The sequence below is a fragment of the Carassius gibelio genome, chromosome A16 (genome assembly GCF_023724105.1).
Source record: "Carassius gibelio isolate Cgi1373 ecotype wild population from Czech Republic chromosome A16, carGib1.2-hapl.c, whole genome shotgun sequence".
Taxonomy (NCBI): Eukaryota; Metazoa; Chordata; class Actinopteri; order Cypriniformes; family Cyprinidae; genus Carassius; species Carassius gibelio.
The window spans coordinates 2,982,528-3,006,542 of NC_068386.1; the positions used below are offsets into that span (position 1 = coordinate 2,982,528).

General features: G+C 33.3%; 1 protein-coding gene across 2 annotated transcripts in view; it reads left to right on the forward strand.

Moving 5' to 3' along the window:
• Positions 1–24,015, forward strand: part of LOC128030590 (raftlin-like) — an 80,202-nt gene that overhangs the window by 40,940 nt on the left and 15,247 nt on the right. Inside the window, exons 4-7 of one of the 2 annotated variants that reach the window (XM_052618339.1) lie at positions 1,073–1,181; positions 4,320–4,749; positions 10,377–10,580; positions 18,501–18,616. In XM_052618339.1, coding sequence (XP_052474299.1) covers positions 1,073–1,181; positions 4,320–4,749; positions 10,377–10,580; positions 18,501–18,616 — 859 coding nt within the window. The remainder of the gene's footprint in view (positions 1–1,072; positions 1,182–4,319; positions 4,750–10,376; positions 10,581–18,500; positions 18,617–24,015) is intronic. The other variant, XM_052618341.1, reaches the window with a different exon arrangement.

Genomic DNA, 24,015 nt, shown 5'->3' on the forward strand with positions numbered 1-24,015 from the left:
GCGAGCTCTGAGTTAGTGGGTTTAATATCTGTCCCAAATGTCACATGTACACAGAATATGGGAGGAGAGAAAAAAAGAAGTACAAAAGCTGTCAGTGTGGTGGTACCTTTGGAAACTGTACTCCTTTTTACCTTATTTATCTCTAAAGGGTTCATAATGGTACCTTAAAGGAATCTTTCCCCCAAAAATGAAAATTTACTCACCCTCAGGCCATCTGATATGAAGATGAAGTATGTTTCTTCATCAGAACAGATCACTTGCTCACCAGTGAATCCTCTGCAGTGAATGGGTGCCATCAGTGTTTCTTACAAACACACTGCTTTTCTTTTCGCAAGATGTTAACTGATGGACTGGAGTGGTGTGGATTATTGTGAGGTATTTATCAGCTGTTTGGACTTTCATTCTGACGGCACCCATTCACTGCAGAGGATCCACTGGTGAGCAAGTGGAATGCTATTTTTTTTTAAATCAAAATCTGTTCTTGTGAAGAAACAAACTCATCTACATCTTCGATGGCCTGAGGGTTAATCTTTAACAAATTGTAATTTTTTGGTGAACTATTCCTTTAAATATGCAAATCAGTTCCTAAATGATACATTTTAGTACCTTTTGAAAGGCTAATGCCCCATTGAAAGATTTTGTACCTTTTTTTTTCTTAGAGTGTGTAGGTATGCTTTACTAAACCTACAAGTATCTTACTTACAGTTGTCTCTGCATATTAAACTGGGATTGAAAGTATTTTAACATTGACTAAATGACACACTTCCCCTTTAAAAATGCAGAGGAAATCACCTCAGAGACAGAAAGCAGGACTCAAGTATTACACCAGCTCATTTAGTGCTAATGTGTCTTTCAAGAGCTCATTTCTTGCCAATTCTATGCAAAAATGTTTCCAATAATAAACCTTGTGAACAGATGTTCTCTATATCTTATCACTAACGTTTTCTTTCTTTAAGCATTATCAGGTTGCTAAAATGAACTTTTTGAAGTTTGGTGTTGATGTATCGCTGCTCTGCACCTGTTTAAGAGTGATATGTTTGACACTGACCGGTGTTCCCTTCTCTCTCTTCAGCTGGGAGAAGAATCCGGCAGACTTTGAGCCTTACCATCTCAAACTGGAGGAATGCATGTCTGCAGACCAGATTCCCACCACGGAGCACATCCAAGGATACGTGAAGAAAGTAAGAACCTCCCGTTTAGCTTCTTGAACACAGTAAGAGCACATGACGGAATCATTAATATTCAAATCTGCTCAGGCATATTAACATGTTGCTTAACATTTCTTTGTGTGTCAGTGATGCTTTAAAATGCTGCCTAGAAAGAACATAGCAATTGTTACACTATAAAATCAGAAAATAATATGGTAACTCCTTAAAATCATGTAAAGTGCTTTCAGAATCTTTCGGTAAACTTGTCTGTATTGCAAAATACCAAGAAGGTTTTGAAGTGTACCAAGGAGGTTTTTGATTATGTGTAAGGAGTTGTTACACAGAATATGTCAGTTCTATAACTCCAAAAATTATTTGGAGAATATTCCAAAAATAGTAAAAATCAAGACAAATAGCATTTAAAAAACACACAAAAACAAACAAACATAAATTATATATATTCACACACACACACACACATATATATATATATATATATATATATATATATATATATATACACACACACACCCACATACACACACACTAATTTTTTTTTTTTTTTTTTAAGAAATTGCTACTTTTAATCAACAAGGATGCATTATTTGTTCAAAAGTGAGATTTTATGTATATCATGGTTTCCACCTAAATATGAAGCCCATCTATTTTCAACATTGATAATAATGATTGAAATGTTTCTTGAGCAGAATATCAGAATGATATCTGAAGGATCATGTGACACTGAAGACTGGAGTAATGATGCTGAAATTACAGCTTTACATCACAGGAATAAATTATATTTTAACCTGATAACTGTCACTCACGTTTTTGAAGATAGACTTGAATGTGCATGATACAAACCTACATTTTTATATTTCATGACTGAAAACATTTTGTAACATGATTTTGATGTACCATTTACATGGTAATGCAATGTCTGATTTTAAAATGGGTTTTAAAGGATGAATTTTGAGATTTTATGTTTTCAAGTGATATATAACTTCTGATGATTTCTAAAATGTGATAGAGAAAAAGGCAACGAGGAAGTCTTTTTTTTAAACAAAGGTCAAAGCTCCTTTTGTAATGTAGATTTCTGAGGGTGCACTCTTGTCATAAATTCATCTATTACTTTTCCTAAATAATTTTTAACAAAAAATATTGATATAATATATATTTGGGAGTCTTAGACCTTTCCAACGATATATAGTTTGTCAAGATTAGATTAGATTTGATTGTAATATATTATAGTCAACGTTAGGCGTCCCGTATACAGGACAGGGTGACATTTAACAGGTTAAAGTATATTAAAATAGAAAAACATTATTTTAAATGGTAATTATATTTACAATATTGCTGATTTAACTGTATTTTTACAGTTTATTTTTACAGCCTTTTTGAGCAGAAGAGACTCAGAAACATTTAACAGTCTTACGGACCCCACACTTTGCTCTGAATTCTCGCTGTGAGTGTGATGAAATTGACTGTTTACTTCTTGGAGTCACTATATAGATCACAGACCTGTGTGTCTGTGATGTCATTAATCGCAATGATCCATCACAACAGTGATCCTTCCCCCCATCACATCAAACTCGGAAATTATTCAGTGCCCCTTCACCGATGGTGAGAAAATGGCTTCTTATCTATGCAGTTTCATTTGCATCATTGTTGCAAATATAATGACAGGACTCCCAGCGTCAGCGTTCAATATGCATTAAACAATGCGACTGGAAAGGACTGGCCTGTTCCTGGTTTAATTTGAGAGAAAGTAACCTGCGCACCTCATGGAAACTGATTCGGCCGGTGTGGGCGAATATAGCGGTGGCAGGCCTCGGGCTGGCCTTTATTAAAGCAGCATAATGGAAAATGGCATCATTAGCATTCCTTGACAGTTAACCATTCAATTTGGTTTGATGAGAATTCAAATATTGGCTTCCAAACGCAAACTGACAATAAAGTGGTAGATGCTGGACTGATTTGGGATGCAGAGGGCAGTCGATGGCGGACCGCTGCCATTGTAATCAGCACTTGCTAATTTCAAACAGCTGATGGTGTTGAAGAAAGAAAGCCGCTTTTGCAATATATTGTATTTGAATTGGGTTTTATTGTTAGGGTAATGTGGCATATCAATCGTTTTAATGGTCTTTCAATGAGGAAACTGAAAATGAATGAAACTGCTTTCTCGAAATGAAACTTCTTATCAAACATGATGGTTTGCAAAGCCCTCGGCGCAGTGAGAGGTTTATCTGGCGTCCATGTCAGCAAATATTACCGAACACCAACAATATTATGAAAAGATGTTGTCTGTGAACCATTATGAGATCTGCTTAACTGGACCAACAACAAGACCTACGTAAATCAAATCCATAAAATGTGAAGGCACAGTAAACCATGTGATGTCATATTTGCAGTCAAGTCAAGGTTTTTTTTTTTTGAAAGAAGTCTCTTATGTTCACCAAGGCTGCATTTATAGCTGTATTATTATGAAATAGTATTACAATACAAACAAACAAAAAAAAGCTGACTTTTGCTTGAAAATCATGGTGCTAAATTATTATTATTACTTAATTATAAATAATGGCTCTTATTATTATCAATGATGCAAAGTTGTTTTTTCTGCTTAATATTTTTATGGATATTGTAAGATTATAAAATGTTTCTACTGTCACTTTTGATCAACTCAGCGTCCTTGCTAAAAATTAAAGAATACATTTTTCCAAAATTCTTTTCATCATTGATAATAATAATATTGAGAAGGATATCAGCATAATAAAATGTTTTCTAAAGGATCATGTGACACTGAAGACTAAATTAATAAATTACATGTAAAAAAAAAATACATATATATATATATATATATATTTCCAAACTTTGAACAGTAATGTATGTGTAAAAATCCCACATATATGGACAAGCACAATAATATTTAAAAAGAGCTGAAATGCTGTCTTGAGTGTGAAAGCTTTCATATGTTAATGACTGGTGGTTACAAGTTTGATTTGTTCTCAGAGCACATGGGGAAGATGACTTAAGGATTTCAAGTTGTTTTATTGTCAGCTACAGTAAACAATCTTACTGTTTAAGCAGGATAAACTAGACCAGCATGGAAATTCATGTTGTCTAAACTGGCAAGTAAAGTTAATAGACTTACTCTGTTCATTTCTCTCTTCTCAGCAGATCCAGGATGCTGCGGATCAGGGAATCATGTTTGTGGGCTTCATCCAGGAGCCAGCTGGCCTACGCCCACACGTGCTCCGACACGGAGAACCAGAGGAACCCTCCCTCTCCCTGCACTCCAGCCCCAGCTCGCTGCACGGCTCGGGGCTGACGGCCAGTCCCAGTCCCCTGGAGGAGCCGGAGCTGGGAGACGAGTCCGGAGCGGAGAATGAAGGGAAAAACGGGAGAGGTGAGGCTCTGAGAGAAGACGAGAAAGCTACTGAAGGTGGAGACGGAGGAGACGATCTCTCTGTTGAGACATCAGCCGTGTTGAACCCAGGATTCGGTGAAACACAGCAAGGAGAAACACTGACACACAACAACAACGATATGGCCAGAATCACAGACACATCCCAGAAACCCAGCACGCTGGCCCTGACTAAGAGTGGTGGGTTGATCCTCTTTATCTTTTATGTCTGATGAAATCTCACAAAATATTTAACAAAAGAGTACAAATGAAGGTTACAACATATGACACTGGCCAGGGCTGGGTGATGTTTTTTTTTTTGCACATTTTTTGATAATATTCAATATAAGCATTTAATATCTTTCAATAAGTTTCGGGTCTGTAAGATTTTTTTTAATGATTTTTAAAAAGAAGACTCTTCTACTCCCAAAATACTTCCAAAATAGCTGTTTCCTATTTGAATATATTGTAAAATGTAATTTATTCCTGTGATCAAACACCTACTGACCCCAAGATTTTTTTTTAAGTGTGTGTTCTGCTGTTTTATTTAATCTGATTAAATTTTATTACTTATCAAATGGCTTAAAAAGTGACTGTAATGTTTAATTTAATTGAACAAAAACAGATTAATTTCTTTTAACAGTTTTGAAAAACTTAATTTTAATGTTAGTGTGGTCAGTCAATTACAAATTCAATTAAATTGAATTACATTATTATTTTGATTAATTGCATATCAATATTTATCAAATAAAGCCCCACAATTATTATTATTCAATGACATTAGCCTATAATTTCATGGTAGACAAATAAACTAATCAACATTATAAAAACATGCCGTTAGAAGTCAACATATTGTGCGTTAAGTTTCCATTCAACTAAACATAACCTCATCTCCTGCTCTTGCATTTAGTCATTTATGATCATTGGTCCATTTACATGGGCAGAGCGACATATTTAGTGAAACTAAAGTCATTTAATGAACTGGTCACAATATTTAATTTAATATTGACAGCATAACAGTCAGAAATATATCACTCAGTCCTGTTTTTCTCAGAAAGATCCAAACTCATTTGTGTTCTGGGTGTCACATGTGAAGTGAAGGTGAAGCATCCTCCTAATCTGATTTAGTTATTTTTTGTCTCAAGAAAAGCATTGTCACAGAGTTTACAAAAACCCACACAGCGGGTGCTAGATTAGGCTTTGTTCACCCTTCCTTTCCCGCCTGTAACCAGATGGCAAACCTCATTCTCAACATTAGCTAGGGAGTTTTTTGGTTTTTTTAACTGTGGCATTGTGCACAGAAATCGCTGTACCATGTGAATGATGCATGCTGGGAGTCCTGTGCCGGCAGCCCGAGTCTCCATCTGGATGTGGAAGTGACTTCGTCAGCAGTGGAATTATTCTACTGTCGCCACTGGTGGCCTCACGCTACACCAATCTTTCTCATTCAGCCACAAAATGACAGCTGCCAGGAGTCCATTGGTCTTTATGACTTATCGCCACTACTGATAAATATAGTCATTCCCCGCTCAAGTCACTCTAATGCTCCCGGTGAACATCTATAAAACATAACGCTGCTGGTCAGCAGTGTGAAATGCTCAGAGCTCAGATGAGGTTTGTCAGGGTCCTTTGTCAAAGGACTTTTACATGCAGCTGCAAAGCCATCAAGAGAAACCTGCATCCAGAAAGAAAAGACAAGATTATGTTTAGTTTGTTTCATGCACAGCAGTAATTCAAAGAGCTTTACATAGTAAAATGAAAATTGAAAGGCCAATATTCAATATTCTTTATATTTTAAACCGACATGAAAAAGAAATAAGAACGTGAGAGTGAAGTCTATCATAGGATCATTAAAATTATGTCATTATTTTAATGAGAAGCCGTTCAGGTTGTAGTCATAAATTATCTAGCAAAAAATAAATGTAAAAATATATATATATATATATATATATATATAAAAATATAAATATATATATATATATATATATATATATATATATATATATATATATATATATATATATATATATATATATATATATATATATATATATGTAAGGAATTATTTATATCCAATCTGAAATAAATTTGAATAAATGTTTGTTAAAACCATAAAAATAAATTTTCATTTATAAAAAAAAAAAAATACTTAAATAAAATAAAAATACTTACATTTACTTAAATAAAAAAAATTACAAATATTTGATTTGAGCTTTTTGCACCATTTCTCATTTTAATTTAGTTGAAACAATTCTTCAACTTAGAACTTGATGTATTAAAATAAATAAAACCTAAATAGAAAATAATAAAACCTGTAAAGACATTTACAATTAAAATATAAAATTCAACGACATAATTAAAACTAAAAAAAAAAATTAAAATCTAATAATTAAAGTATATATATATATACCTCATTTTCTAACTATTAATTCCTATACCAAAACTATTCAAATACTGAAGATATAAAATTAAATAAATACAAAAATCATGTTGATTCACAAATATATAATTATTCATGCAAAAATAACAAAATGTAAATTAAAATGAAATGGAAGAAATAAAATAAAGGGATTACTTATTAAGTGCCTTCAAAGAAAATAATTCAAAATATTAATAAAATCTAAAATAGTACCTTAAATCTACTAAAATAGCATTGATAATGATAGTTGACCAATTTTTCAGGGAATTAACTAAATGTGAATTGCATCTGCTCATTTGGACTGTGTTCATCACTAAGGGAATCCAGCAGAAAGCAACAGCAATGCAAAAATAGACATGCTGTCTTGAAGGGTTTCCAGAATTTGCTCCTTTGAGTCAAAAATCATCTATTTATATCTGAGCCTTACAGTATATCTGAAACTTAGGCAGTCAGCCGGTGGGATGCAATCCACATCCAAATATTTCCACAGTTATCGCCAAGGTCAGGACTTGTGGGCATGAGTTTGTTTGTTGATATGATGATGATGCAATTCAAACATGGATAAGGCAAACACTTGATGACAGGTCGCGTTCCTTGGCAGTGCTAACTGCAGAGATCCAGCGTGTTTGACCTTGTCAAAAGGGTTGATCACATCGAGCCTGGAAGCATGTAACGGGGTCATTTGTGTACTTGTTGCTCCACAAAATGTCCGGTGCTTTACCAAGCCCATCTGAAAGTTAGGGAATGTCACAGAGACAGTGGCTTTCATGTGTGGAGAGCATGACTTTGTGTCTAATGAACTGTATTTAGAGCTGCAACCAGACAGCTGTATTATAAGGGAAACTTTAATAGAGAATAGAAAAAAAAATATTAAAAATACTTATATCCCATTTCCCCAAATTCTCATTTCAAATAAATGCAACTGTAAGATAGGCTACTATGACAATTCTGAGTTAGTAGTGATACTGTACTTCTGAAACTCTAGGTTTCTTGCTATTTTCCTAATTATAGAAATACTATGGTGGTATCATGATTCAGTGATGGTACCAGCATTTAATAAACCATGAGACTTTGATCGACACCAGGGTTTTTGTCCCCCTCTTTTTGTATTATATAAGATTTTAAATTACACATAACATATTACATGCATGTTATCCAAATCACATTGCAAAGTACTTTTAAAGGGACAAAAATATATATGGTGCTGTGTTAAAAAAGCCAATTTTAATTTATTTAAAACTAAGACAATACAGCTTTAACATTTGCATGAAAGAAACAAATTGTTACTTAGTCCATAAATTAGTTTTGTAGCTACTGTAGAGTACTGTAAAATGTTTTTATAAATATATACTAAAAACTACAAAATTATATATAAAATAAAAAATATGGGAATTTGTTTGAAAAATACATTTTAAAAAATGTAATTCAATAAGGTCAGTACAACAAATACTACTCTGATGCATAGATATTTCACAATTAAATACATAATTAAATAAATTTTTTGCATGGGAGTAATTAAAATGAGGGGATACATGTCATAAAAAAGGGCAGATTTTTTTTTTTTTTTTATCAGTCTGTAATAAAGTGATGCACATGTACTGTGAACATTACAGGAAATGGGTTTATAGGAAGTACCTGTTGTACCCGAGTTGAAGTGAAACAACAATTAATGATTCATTCTTGCTGAGATTTGTGTTGTAAATGCATGCGGCTCGGAAAGCCATTCAGATCTCTCTCTCTCTCTCTCTCTCTCTCTCATTGGCTTTTCTTGGTCCTGTCAGAGGCGGTTAATGACTTAATGCAGTCAGCTGCAATCTAAATGATTGCTGCCAGAGCAAAAGTGCATCCATATTTATCTTTTTGGTCAATTTCCCATTAGTTGTAATATAGGTCTGAAACTAGGGAGGATTAACTGGGTGAAGCCGGGCATAGAAACAAATTCATCTTATCTTACTCTACCGTAATCCATTAGGTCTGCTCTCTTTCTCTTTGTGGTAGATGCAAATAGTGTTTTGTTTTCCAGCCAAACGTAATGTCATTGAGAAGAACGGATGGTCAGTTCTCTCAGGTGTGGGGTCGGTCTAATGACAAACCATGATCCTAAATACTTGTTCAGATTGCCACTACATCACCTAATTTCCTTCATTACTCACCTGAGCCAGACCAGGACATCAGCTAATTAGTTGTTAAGCCCATCTACAAGCTAATTAATTAAATGTGAAGGACCACAGCGATGTTACAGAGCAATAAACCTAATAAGCTTCCTGACAAGAGCAGTGAGAGTTTGTGTTATGATGGTTAGTACGGGTTTAGTCCCTGCCTCAGAATGAATACTGGCCCATGGGCCACTAAATTCAATTAATATGTAATTTTAAGTATCAATCAGTATTTTATAATATACATACATATATTTATGTATGTATGTATGTATGTATGTATGTGTATATATATGTGTATGTATGTGTATGTGTGACCAAAATCCAGTGTCAATTTTTAGAAATTGAGATGTATACATCATATGAAAGCTGAATGAATAATCTTTCCATTGATGTACGGTTTATAAGGATCAGAAAACAATTTGAAATCTGGAATCTGAGGGTTGAAAAAAATCTACATGTGAAAATCACATTTAAAGTTGTCCAAATGAACTCTAAGTAAAGCATGGTACTAATCAAAAATTAATTTGGATATATTTACAGTAGGAAATGTACAAAGTATCTTAATGGAACTTGATCTTAACTTAATATCCTAATGGTTTTTGGCTTAAAAGAAAAATAGAAAATTTTGACCCAAATGTTTTTATATATATATATATATACCCCAGAGACCTAAGAGAGGTTTTCTGCTCCAGGGTCACACACACACACACATATCATATATATCATATATATTGAATATGATGTTCGTTAAAACTTACCCTGCCTTTAAAATATGTCTGATTTTAAGAATTTATATATATTTAAGAAACTATCATATTTTAATTTGTATTAATATTTTTACAAGTTTTAATGCTTTATAACTAAAAAACTATTTAGTACCATTTACTTTTGTTATTTTTACAAGTTATATATATATATATATATATATATATATATATATATATATATATATATATATATATATATATATATATATATATATATATATATATATATATATATTAAATAATGTATAAGTAATGATATATATATATATATATATATATATATATATATATATATATATATATAATATCTCTATTAATATTTATATATAAAGTATGTAAAAATAATAGAGATTAAAAAATATACAAATTCATAAAAAATATTGTGTCATTATTGTTGATACCTGTTCCAAAATCATGTTCATTAAATCTTCCTCTGCCTTTAAACTGTGTCTGATTTTAAGAATATTTCCATTGACATCACAGGAGCCGAGCTCTTTGGTTTGTTTAACTACCCGGGTCGGCGTGAGGGTCAGCTGAAGTACTACACAGTTAAAGTGCCTCTTCGAGTTCAGCCGCAGGGCGAGGGCATCTGTACTGTGGAGGCCAACTGGCTCGATCACATGACTCAACACTTCAACAACGGAGCTTTACTAGTGGACGGATTCTTTCAGCTGACCAGAGACAACGGTGAGTTACAGCTACTCCTGAAACTCAAACAACCAGACATTTACATTTGTTCAGAGTGGCGTATTATAAGAGTACTAAGATGATACCATGATTCAGTGATGAATTAGCTTTTGATACAACTACTAAACCATATATATATATATATATATATATATATATATATATATATATATATATATATATATACACAACTATATATATATAAAAAAATGAATTCATGACTTAATACATTAATAATAATGATAACGAAATATATAAAATAAAATTCTGAATACTATATGGTGTGGTGTCCAAAAACTGTAAGAATTGTATTAACATATTTTGTAAAGTGTAATACAGGATTAAATATATTAAAATATGGAATACAGTAAATTAAAAAATAAATTCCAAAATGGGATATACAAAAACACAAAAGCGACTAAATATATAAATGAAAAAAAAAATTTTTTTGCATTACTAAATAAATAAATAAATTATTACAAAAATATAAAATAAAATACAATTCTGAACATTATATGGTGATAGCTAAATAGTTATAATAACAATAATAGTAATAACAAATTAAATAAAAACAAATAAATAAATTAAATATATATATATAAATATGACAATATATTACAATACCATTGTAATTTTTTATAAGGGTTATGATATTATTAATATTGATAGGTTCTCTTGCCATAGGTGATATGGATTTAAAAAATTGATTAATCACCTGATAAATTAAATGCATCTTCTAATAAATGAATGAGCAATTATATATATATATATATATATATATATATATATATATATATATATATATATATATATATATATATATATATATATATATATATTTTTTTTTTTTTTTTTTTTTTTTTTTTTTTTATTATTATTATTATTTTTTTTGGGAAAATTGATTAGTTTGATATTATAATAGTGTGCTTTATTTTATTTTCTGACTCATGAATTAATCTTGCTATTAAAATAACTTGGGTTTTGCTCACTTGAGTGCACTGAAAGAGATGTGGACTGTGGATCTTCTAGCAGTGAGGGAAATGCACTGGTGCTTTGGGTTTCACTTTGTTCCTCGATGGTTAACTGAATATAAGCTGTTTTGTGGCTGGGTTATAACATCGGAGACATGGGGAAAAGAGGGTATTTGTCATCATTTAGAGCTTTCTGGGTCTTCAAGTGGTAATGATGTGGCAGAACAATGTGTGCAGTGGCAGCAATGATGCAAAACCCAAGCCTCTTATTAGTTAATTAATATTCTTTAATGACTCCCCTGTACAGTCAGTAAACCCTTGCCAAGTTCTGTGCAATTCTGAGGGAAGTCGTCCTGAGGTAATTATTGAGCAAAAACAGAAATGTATTTGATTTTCTGAGTAAAATAAGAGTGGTATTGGCCCATGAAAAAACTCAATGCCACAACGCTGTGGTGTTCTGGTGGTTGTATACAGGTGAAAAGTCAATATTTCTGACCTCTAGATATGGCATAAGTTGATGCTAATTGCCTGTTTTATCTCTAACCAGGCAAAAATCACAAGTCCAATAGCTTAGAAAAGTAAAAGCTAACATCTATTTAGCAAACAATATTATTTGAGGCATCTGTAAAACAAATTACATCTTTTACGTTTGATTATGCCTTTAATTGATTTTTCTGTACATTTCTGCCATATGTAAATTAACTGACAGTCACCACTGTCTACTAAATATTGTAGATATGTAATTTTCTGTGAAGTTGCTTTGCAATGATTTATCGTAAAAAGCGCTATACAAATAAACTTGAATTGAACTGAATTTAACTGAATTGAATTTAAATGCAGGACAAGCAATGAGCTGTAATACTGAGCAAACTAACTGTGGCTATAAGCAAAAGTAATACTGATGCTTGACTTTGCAAAGACCACTAATAAATAGATTTAAAAATGTAATGAATTAAATGAATAAACATTAAAAAAAAATGTATACATAAAGACATAAAGAAAAATAACTGACTATACAAATGCCTATCCTATATGACAAAATTGGCTTTATATAAATAATAGACCATAATAAAAAATGCAAACATGACTTTAAAAAAAAGTGTCAAATAAAAAGTGGAATACATAACCTTATCTAAATAAAAAAAGAAAGTTGAACACAATATATAAAACTATTAAATCAAGCATAAAGAAAATAATGTATACATATATTAAAGACTTATACATATATATATATATATATATATATATATATATATATATATATATATATATATATATATATATATATATATATATATATATATATATATTAGATTAAAATAGTAAAAGTACAAATAACAAGTAATATAACAAAAATATGAAATATAAAAAATTATAATATAAAAAAAGACAAAATCACATAACAAATTTACTAAAACATAAATTCAAATGTAAATGAAAACATGAAATATAAAAATAAAAACTTAATTAAAATATTAATAAATACTATAACAGTGGACAAAAAAATACTAAAATAAAATTGTTTGCATTATAGTTTTTTTTGTTGTTGTTGTTGTTTTTGCAAAGACCTCTAAAAAAAGGGTACACTAAATAAATTAATGGTATAGATAGAAAATACAAAATTGCCTTGATTAAAAAGTTTTTTTTGTTTTTTTTTAGCAAATATGACTGAAAATGTAAATAAAAAGTGGAATACATAACCTTACTAAGTGTCACTAAATAAATATGTAAAGTAGAACACAATATGTTTCATGAGTCGAGACAAATGATGGTGTTCATGTCAACCACACGTGCAAAGAAAAACAACAGGAAGTGAAGGCCGTGTTAAAGCAGGAGGACGGCGAGGTGCTGGCAGAGCCCCGTGGAGACCGGGAACAATGTGATATCAAAGCAACAGCAGCATGTAGACTTTTCATAAGTGTCTGATTACATGAAAGGCTGGAGACGCATTCATTATCAGGCCTGTGAGCACATGGGCCAGATCTCTCCAAATTTAGCTCCTCTTTGAATCTGGCCTGCGAATGCATAATGAGAACTCCATGGTGATGCACTCCCACAGTGTCTTCTCGCTGTAAACATCAACGTGTCCGTGATGTGTGAGGAAGGATGCACACACAGATAACACAACCCCATCCCAGACAGATTCTCTGGGAGAATCTCTCCAAAACATGGCAAGGTCACGTTTCACCTCAAAATCAACAGGAAATAATAATAATAATAATAATAATAATAATAAATGTGAGTGGTGGCAAATCTCACGGCCTTGATGGTAGATTGTTCTGGCTGGTCACTGTCCATCAAAAAAAAAATCTAAATCATAAAAAAAAATAATAGCAGCATGCTGCACAAAAGGTATCATTCATATTCATGCCACAAACCATGGCATGAACCGTAACAATTCACAGTGTATTCACAGCAATCAAATTGTGCACGAAAATAATTAAGCTGATTTTAAGACTGTAAAGATTTTTTTAATTGTCATGATTTCATGACAAATAGTCAATTTAAACATAAATTAAAGTTAAATAAAAGTAAAAAATATATTTATATATATATTTTAACAGAAAATACAAAAATAAAAGCTAATTCAAATAAAATACTATAATATTAAATAATATAATATAACACCATATATATATATATATATATATATATATATATATATATATATATATATATATATATATATATATATATATATATATATATATATATTAGGGCCGGGACTTTAACGCGTTAATTGAGATTAATTAATTACACAAAAAATAACGCGTTAACTAAGATTAATTAATTACAGAAAAAAAATTCCCGCATTTTTAATAACTTATTTTTGCACCGCGGAACGTTTCTCACTGGATGAGTTTCGGCGGACCGATTATACTGGAGCACCGACTAGCGTTCACCGCAGCAGCACATCGAGCCTCAAGTATCACCTCAACGCTAAACATATAGCAGCTAGCGAGGACTTTACACTTTATGTTGAACTATGTATTATTTTGTTGGTGCAACAGTTTATGTTGAACTCTTTATTGTTTTGGCCAAGGTTGTTGAGAGTTGGACTTAGTATGTTATGGCCTCTGAAGCAAGAGAGAGATGTTTTCTAATAGTCAGTGTTTCCAATGTTCTGAATGTAATTGACAGTATTGTGTTTTACTTAAAAAAAAAACACTTATAAGCTTCCTGAATTTATGAAATGTACTATTTCTAAATTGTTTCTAAATATGCTATTGCTACACTTCATGGCAAAAATTGCACTGCTAGACTTGGTTGAACAAAAATAAACAATATTTTGTTGCTTAAGCTTATGTATTCAGTTATTATTCAATGGTATACTATAAATCCATGTGAAAAAAAAATTACTTCTCACTGTTCTCAGGTCAAATATTTATCTGCGATTAAAATGCGATTAATTTCGATTAATTAATTACAAAGCCTCTAATTAATTAGATTTTTTTTTTTTATCGAGTCCCGGTCCTAATATATATATATATATATATATATATATATATATATATATATATATATAAAAAACATAAATGTTGTTGTTGGGTTTTTTTTTTTTTTGTTTGTTTGTTTTTGGTATGGCAATGAGAATTGTGTTTGCAAAGTATTTTTATTTGTCATGAATATTTATCAAATGTAAAATACTTAATGATCCTGAAATATTCTAGGCATGATGTTGTTGAAAAAAGTTTTTGAGGTGAAAATGACCTGGACAAGTTCTTGATGGGGTTTGTGAGATCTGTCATGCTATTTGATAGAAAATCAAACTGAGGTGGCACGGCCTCCTCTTCCTCCATCTTCAGAAACTGTCCTCCAGGTGGCTTTGATATGAGTTTATCCACCGGTCCTGGGGTGGATGGGGCTTTTGTGGCAGCTTAAAGTCTCTTGATAGATTCTGCTCTTTGTCGATGCTGTTGGCGAGGCGTTCTGCTCCACTGATTTACTTGTGCAGCTCGCCTGTGCCCCCGTCTAGCTTTGCTTCAGTGACACTGAAGTTGTCCAGGAGAATGTTCTTTATAAGGAAGCTTTCCTTTCACCTCTCTCATCCTTAGAGATGAGTTTCCATGGTGAGAACAGGAGGCAGGAATCAGGTTTTAATGCGATGGGTGTGGCGTCAATGGAAGCCCGTGTGAGTGCCGCCCATCAGCCCAGGATTGAATTTGCAAATCTCTATGCTCTCAGCTCAACGCCACTGTTGTGATTCAGCAATTAAAGGTTCATATGATCCACAGGAGAGCAACACGGTGGGCCACAGGCTCATCGCCGTTCCAGGTGTAGCTCCCACTGAATTGATGCAAACGATGTTGACTGAGGTGTCTTTTGTCTGACTTTTGCTCCGGTGCAAATTTCCCTCTCCTCAGAAGAGAACATGCCCCAACAGCTGCGACACATTCATGCGCCTGACTATTCATGCTGCTCTGCCTATATTCAGATGCACGAAGGCACAGATATTATTCAGCATATGAATTTCCAATAAGGTATTTTCTCACTATGAAAGGGATTTTGGCGATACCTCCACTGTCATTTTCCTGATGCACAAAAGAATCAAAGTATGAATAGAACCATTAGAACAGGTCCATGAAGGAGAGAGACTGACAGACACACCTATTCACGACATTACAGTGAACAGTGTCAGTTTTGAAGGGGTAAAATCAACGTGAAATCCAAACTGATCTTATTTAGTTTCTTAATACACAGTACTTGTACTTATGGAGTTCATTCACACTGCAGACAAATACAGATGTCACTCCGGTTTTCAGTCTTGTCCTAAACATTAGTGCCATTCAAAATTGAATTAAGAATGCTTTTGAAATTCCAATTTAGGTTTAGAATGAAAGAAAGTAGAATTCAGATTTATGGATGGATGGATGGAATGAAAAATGGATGGATGGACGGAGGGATGGAGGGATGGAATGAAAAATGGATGGATGGATGGATGGATGGACGGATGGATGGATGGATGATGGATGGCCAGTCGGATGGATGGATGGATGGACAGTCGGATGGATGGATGGAATGAAAAATGGATGGACAGACAGACAGACATACAGACGGATGGACGGATGGGTGGATGGACGGATGGATGGATGGATGGATGGAATGAACAATAGATGGACGGACAGATGGATGGATGGATGGATGGATGGATGGAAAGAACGATGGATGAACGGACGGACAGACAGACAGACAGACAGACAGACAGACAGATAGATAGATAGATAGATAGAAATATAAACAATAGAACAAATAGAATAGATAATAAATAATAAAACAATAGAAATATAGATAGAACAATAGATAAAATGATAGAAAGAATGACAGATAAAACGATCGAAAGAGAATGACAGACTGACAGACAGGCAGATGGAGAGATATACAGAGAAACAGAATGACATAATAACAGATGAAACGATAGATAGATAGAATGTTAGTTCATCATTGGTTTTGGGTGTTTGGTGCTGATAGGTGATACAGTAATCTAACCTTTAATAACAAAGCTTTTACATCAATGTCAGCACAGAGACCTTTACTGAAGCAGTCTGTCTGCTCAACTGATTGACATTTAATATGTTCACATCCTCCATCCTTTATCTGTCTCGGCCCCATGTTGTAAAATATACATAAGCTGTCTTGAGCATCAGCAGCACTCGCTGGCACATACTTAAACCTGAACACTATCAGTCACCAGGTCCTGGCCAGACTAACTCCACATATTCCAGCCGTCTCACTCCATCAAACGGACAATCTCTCTCCCGTCAATCTCCATAAACGGGCTTCTCGCGGGGCCGACAGCTTATTGAGCCGACATTTGGCACGTCTGTAGAAAAGAGTGCCCTGTCAGACTTGCTCACCTGAGACATCGCTGTCCGTCCAGACGAGTGGAGTCTCCCGAGTGGACTTTTCCAATTACGATCCCAAGTGGGAACGTCTGATGCACGGTGGCCAGAACAATGGCCGTGTTTGAAAGCCCGATGAGATGCCTTCAGTTGAGTAAGTTCAGTCTTAAATAGGTTTTCTTTTCTTTTTTTGATGGAAGGATGCAGGCGACAGACACCGGTCCCCCTCCTTTTCTCGAGAAAAACCCCTTTGCATCGGTTCCCGCCAGGGGCCGGCCCACGGTCGCTCATCCCTCAGCCCTCCTATAATGTAATCTGGAGTGTCTCCCAGAGCAGACAGGGGCAGCACAAACAGTATTACTGTGTAAATGGAGGAAAGGGTAATAAGGAAGCTCTCAGGCCATGAGAAAACACTGAGCAGAAATAACACGGCTCCCAGACGCCCCTGTGCTCGTCTTCAATACTCAGCAGAGCTTATTATTCACCCATATATAAAGATCACTCTAAAATAGGGCCAAACGCAGGAAGCGCGTGGGGCGGCAGTGACATCAGGCCATTAAAATGTGTGCGGCTCTTACATTTGAAAGGGCTTTATTTATGTCACCAGAAATGTTCCTCATGGATGTGCTGGTTAATTAGGCCGGTCATTCATTAGTCTCTGTCTTGTTGCTGTCACTCTTTCTTTTCTTTGAAATACTTCAAATGAATTCCTCATCCGCACACACTCTCTCTCTAGTTATATTTTGATCACCAAGAATTCCCGCTGTAGTTAATGTCCCTTTTCTTTCAGTGCTTTCCTACATTTAGCTAATGTAGATTTATTTCCGTTTTAGTAAATACAGTACTTAAACTTAAACTGATTTTAGGTAATGCAATGCAATATTTCTCATTTCTATTGTTTAAGGTTTTCAACTAATGTTTATGTATTATGTCAGCTTTAGTTTAATTGAACAAATTTTTTTTAGCTTTAGTCAACAATAACAACACTTGTTCCTTCTTCTGGGCAACACAACAGAAGATCTTTCCAAACAACACTGGACCCACCTGACTTTCTATACCCACCGTATTAAACCCAGAACACTGCCTGATTTCTCCTGTATTCTGTGCAGATGTTCTCATCAAAACTGTGGACAGTGTGTTCGTGTTCCAGGAAGGAATAGAGAGCGACACCAATGCGGCTGCTGCGTACGACGCTATAGTGGTGGAACAATGGACAATCATTCATGTGAGTTACACTCAAACAAACACATTTGCATTCTGTTCTTCACAGTGCTGTAGTCATATTGAAATTATATATACACACACACATATATATATATATATATATATATATATATATATATATATATATATATATATATATATATATATATATATATATATTAGTGCTGTCAAAATTAGCGCGTTAACGCATTCGATTAATTTGAAATATTTAACGCGTTAAAAAAAAATAACGCAATTAACGCGGTTGCAGTTTTTTTTTATTTCCAGTTGTGGCCTATGTGTGTTCAACGTGCAAAGAAATATGGATAAGACCAAGGAAGGACTTTTAGACGGAAAGTTTCAGTATAAAACTCTGCCGGATTACTCTTCAGTCTGCCACAAGAAACATTACTCTTCATTTAGTCTGCCACAAGAAACAGCAACATTAAAATCATGAATTCAAATGTCATTAAAAAAAAAAAAAAAAAAAAAACAATGACTGTAACAGTGCGTAAATCAGACCTTTCTGTAACGCTAACGTTAATAAGCTTAAATGAAAATAACGAAATAATTGTGTAGCGGAGTATTTTTTGTACACAGTGCCGCGAACTGTCAATCTCTCCTGTGCGCGTGCATCACTGTCCTCCTCAGTTGCAGCAACTTGCGCTCTCTCTCTTCATCAAGCTTTAAAACAAAAAGGGGACGAAAAGATCATATTGTCTTTGTGCATAGGCTTTAGATTAATTAGATAAATGAATATCTAAATTTGTGCCTTGCCGTCTACGGTATTTTTTTAGAACTTAGAAAAAAGATGCTGCAGCCACTGAACAGCCAGCGGGGGCTGCAGGACGACTCAACCTCCGCATACAGTTTTTAATGTTTATCAGACAATAAATACTCAAGATTTTGCTTTAGTATAACTCACAACGAGTTTCACACACCTTCTCCGGCCACGATGAGTTGTTGACACTTAACAGTGGGAAAAGCGACACATGCGCTATTCACTTGTATAACTTAAGGGTGAATGGGTAATGTAGTTTCTGCTCTGGGTGGGATGAATTAGGAAGCTTGCATTGTGAAGGGCGCTCTGAAAATCGGCAGTGCAGGTAAAAGATTAAAACCTCTATTAAAACAGATGTCCAAATGAGCGTACCGGCTCACTTAAAGCACTGGCAATGACTATACTTTGGAATTTTTTTGCAGTCCACTTAGAATTCAACATGGAAATCATTTTTGTTTTTTATTGGCATTGATTGTTTTGAAATTCAAATGGTACTTACATGCCTGTGTTTTTATTTCTGTAATAAATATGGCTTTCAAGCCAACAGTTAATTTGGAGGATATTGATGATTTATTGCAGGTATGTTGTTTACATGAGAAAATCTGTGTTACAAGTTAAACAAAAATTCCAATAAACAATCATATTTTGAATTTAAATAGTTTCTTTGTCTTGAGTTTACATTAATTATTTACATTTTACATTTACATATCCAAAAAGTGTCAGTCTTTTAATTGCGATTAATCGCGATTAATTTTAAAAAATTGTGCGATTAATTAGTTAATTTTTTTTAATCGATTGACAGCACTAATATATATATATATATTATTCAAAGTATAAGGTTATTGGCATATGTTTTGCAAGGAAATACTATTTCAGTCTTTCTACTTCAAAATGTTTTTGTTTTTTTTCAATGCATTACTTGCTGTTTCATTGTAATTATTGGTGAAATGTATTAGAATTTATTACATTTGCTGAAAATGTACTCACCCTCAAGCCATCCAAGATGTAGATGAGTCTGTTTCTTGACCAGAACAGATTTGGAGAAATGTAGCTTTACCTGTGCTCACAAAAGGATGCTCTGCAGTGAATGGGTGCCGTCAAAATGAGAGTCCAAAACAGCTGAAAAAAACATCACAATAATCCACAAGTAATCCACACCACTCCAATCCATCAGTTAACATCATATGAAGTGAAAAATTGGTTGTTTGCAAGAAAAAAAAAATGCTAATTCCATTAAGATGTTTTCAATTAAATCTGTTTAATCTGGCTAAAATAGGAGCAAAAACATTACTTTCTCCAGTGAAAACATCGTCTTGTCTGAACCAGGAAAAGAATACGCCAAGTTCAAGCATCGTTTATAAGCAAAAACAGTCCAAAACAGCTCTCGGGTGGTTTTCTAATAGCACTTAAGAAAGTGTTTTAAGAGAAAACGGAGAAAATCCTTTGGTGAGCAAGTGAGAAACTCTGGACAACCTCATCTTCATCTTTCATGGCCTGAGGGTCGGAACATTTTTAGTTGAACTATTCCTTAAATTATTTGCACAATCTACTTAAAACCATTCAATTAGGCAAAACTGGGGGGGAAATAACTAGAAGTGCAGCATGAATTACACAAAGAAGCAGGACACCCCATTTTTCTTCCGAACATCCCGTTTGAGTGACGGTAATGTGCCCTTCTGCTCAGAGAGTATTAGCCATGCTTGTTGAAATCAGATATTGTGCCAGTTTGCCATTGATTCTTCTCAAGTTGGTCTCGCTCTGGCTTTCTTGGGCTGGGTGTGTGTGTGTGTGTGTGTGTGTGTGTGTGTGTGTGTGTGTGTGTGAGGAGCACGTACACCGGACAGTGTTGTGTTATTTAGCACTGTGTACCGATGCTATCAGCATAATCGAGTTTTGAGCTTTATTTTATAATCCTGCAGCTCTCACTCGCTCTCAGCCGTGACGGTGGTTCTGTAGCTGAGGGTAAGGACACGCTGTTTCTGCTCAGCATTATTCAGTGCTGCTCGGTCGACGGCCTGCATTCAAATCTAAATCTGCTCGACATCTCCCAGCATTCAACACGACTGTAATTCAAGATTTCATGAGTTGTATTCAGTTGTAAAATTGTGTAAGGGTGATGTATATGCCAGGCATCAGTATCATATAGATTAATCTGACAGAAGGGTATTTTCACGAATGTAGTAAGACGTTTTGAATTGATATGTTCAGCTGCAGTCTGACTCACTGTCTGCCGTCAGCCCATCAATCACTGTCTCATTTTCTGTCAGTGATATTTCTGTCTTCAATGAGCCTGCATGTTTATTTCAAATGTCTCGTGAATCATGTTTCTATAATAGCATCAGAAAATCAATGCACATTACTCATTCACTCAATGATGGTATTCTGAGAAATGCCTTTTTAATGTAGCGCAACAAATAATCATTTATTATGATGATATTCAATATATGAATAGTTTAGTTGTTGAAATAAAAAATTACAGTTGCAATATCCCAGAATTTATATATATATATATATATATATATATATATATATATATATATATATATATATATATATATATATACACACACTAATTGTGTTTAATAATACAAAATGTGAATATTCTTATTTATTTTAATATTATATACATTAGTATTATATTATATATCATCTAGTTGGTAAATTAATTAGTAGTAAGTTAAAAAATGATTTTTTTTATATTATTTCCACATAATATAATGTATGTGTATATTTGTTTTTTAGTTGCATAATAAATTGTTAGTTAATATACATTATTTTTAAATGTGCCTATTTACTTAATTTTTATATATTGTGTGCATAAAATGTAAAATGTTTTTATTTTTATATATGTATTTTAATGTATAAAACATAAAGAGCTAAATAAATACATTTTAATAAATACATTTTAATAATTTTTTATAAATAAATATTTATTAATATCATCATTTATTACACCTATAAATAATATGGAAATGTTTAACTGCATGCATAAATCCAGAAAGCACTTGTACAGAGTTACTGAGCCATGTTTGTTCAATACGAGTCAAATTGAGCGAGGACTCGATCTCTGATTCTTGTGGCAAAGGAAAATCAATAGGCAGAGTAACCTTGGACGTGTAACGCAATGAGGGCACTCAGTCCCTGGAACACAACCACAAAAAACAGTTTTCCATTTTAGATTTCCTTGAGGAATAATCCTTGAAGAATTACTCACAGCAACACTTATTAGTTTTGATCCACTGAGAAAGAAATTGCCTTAACAGCCTTTTATCACAGTCGCAGTGAGCTCTCCGTATGTAAGTCTGCGTTGTTAAGAGGAGAGAAAACTGCAGTGAAGTCCACAGCACTGGATGACTATGAACTAAAACAGGTAATGATGATAAAGTTTAAAATAAGAAACTCAGTCACAGTTATGAGAGATAAAGGTGCAACTGTAAGATATAGTCACAAGAGTGAGTTATGAATTCAAAATGATAAGAAATACATTTATATATTATCTATATAATGCCTAAAAAGTAAAAAGTAAAAAAAAAAAAAAAGTATAATGGTAAATTAAAGTTAAAATAATACAGTCATAGTTAAGAGAAGTCAATGTTCAACTGAAATTAAAATTATTTTATATATATATATAAAATTATAACAATTAAAAATTGTTATATATACAGTTAAAAATGCAGAAAATATAGTGTATTTATGTATTTTAAAGTACAGAAATAAATTACCTATCTTACCCTTTAGATGGAAACTATGTGCCTTGCATAAAAAAAAGGAATTGCCTCAAAAACACCTAAAAAGAAAAGACAGTCAGAGCTGTGAGAAATCAAGTAAAACATTACAAGAAATAAACTATATTTTAAAATCTATCTGTATTGTTAATATTGATATTAACAATTACATAGACATCTATAAAGTAAAAACGTAATGGTGAAATAAAGTTCAGTCACAGTTATGAGAGATAAAGGCACAGCTGAAAGATATCCTCCTGGTTTCACAGACAAGTCTTAGTCCCAGAACAAAATGCACGTCTGAGCCGTTTTAACTGAAGGAAACTTGCACTGACATTTCCTAAAACATATCAGTGGCATTGTTTTTTCTCGAGATGCACACCAGTAATATTTTGATTTTATAAAAGTCACTTAAATGTTCAATATCTTCATTGAACTATGGCCTGAACCTGGCTTAGTCTTAATCCTGACTGTGAAACCAGGCTATAAAGTCCCAATATAAGCTGTAAAGTTAAATTTAAAGAAATCTAGCGCAATTATATTATTTAAAGGACAAAACTGAATTGCCTGTTTTACTCTAACATGTAAAAGCCTTGCATGAAAACAATTAAAAAAGTAATTTAGTTGTTTCTGTAAAATAATTTATCTATATATATACAGACACACACACATACAGACGGATAGATTAACTTCTGTTTTTGCAGTGTTTTTCAGACGTGTCATGCTGACATTGTAATGACCTAGCAAACACAGGTGGTGATAATCATGTTGTTTGTGAAGTATAAACACCGCTTTACCTGCATAAAGAGTCCTGCACATTGTCTAGCCACTAAAGAAAAAGGAAATTGTAATGATTAACATGGATATGAAAACAGTTACCGCAGTGCATCCTATTTTAGGAAGACTGGGAGTAAA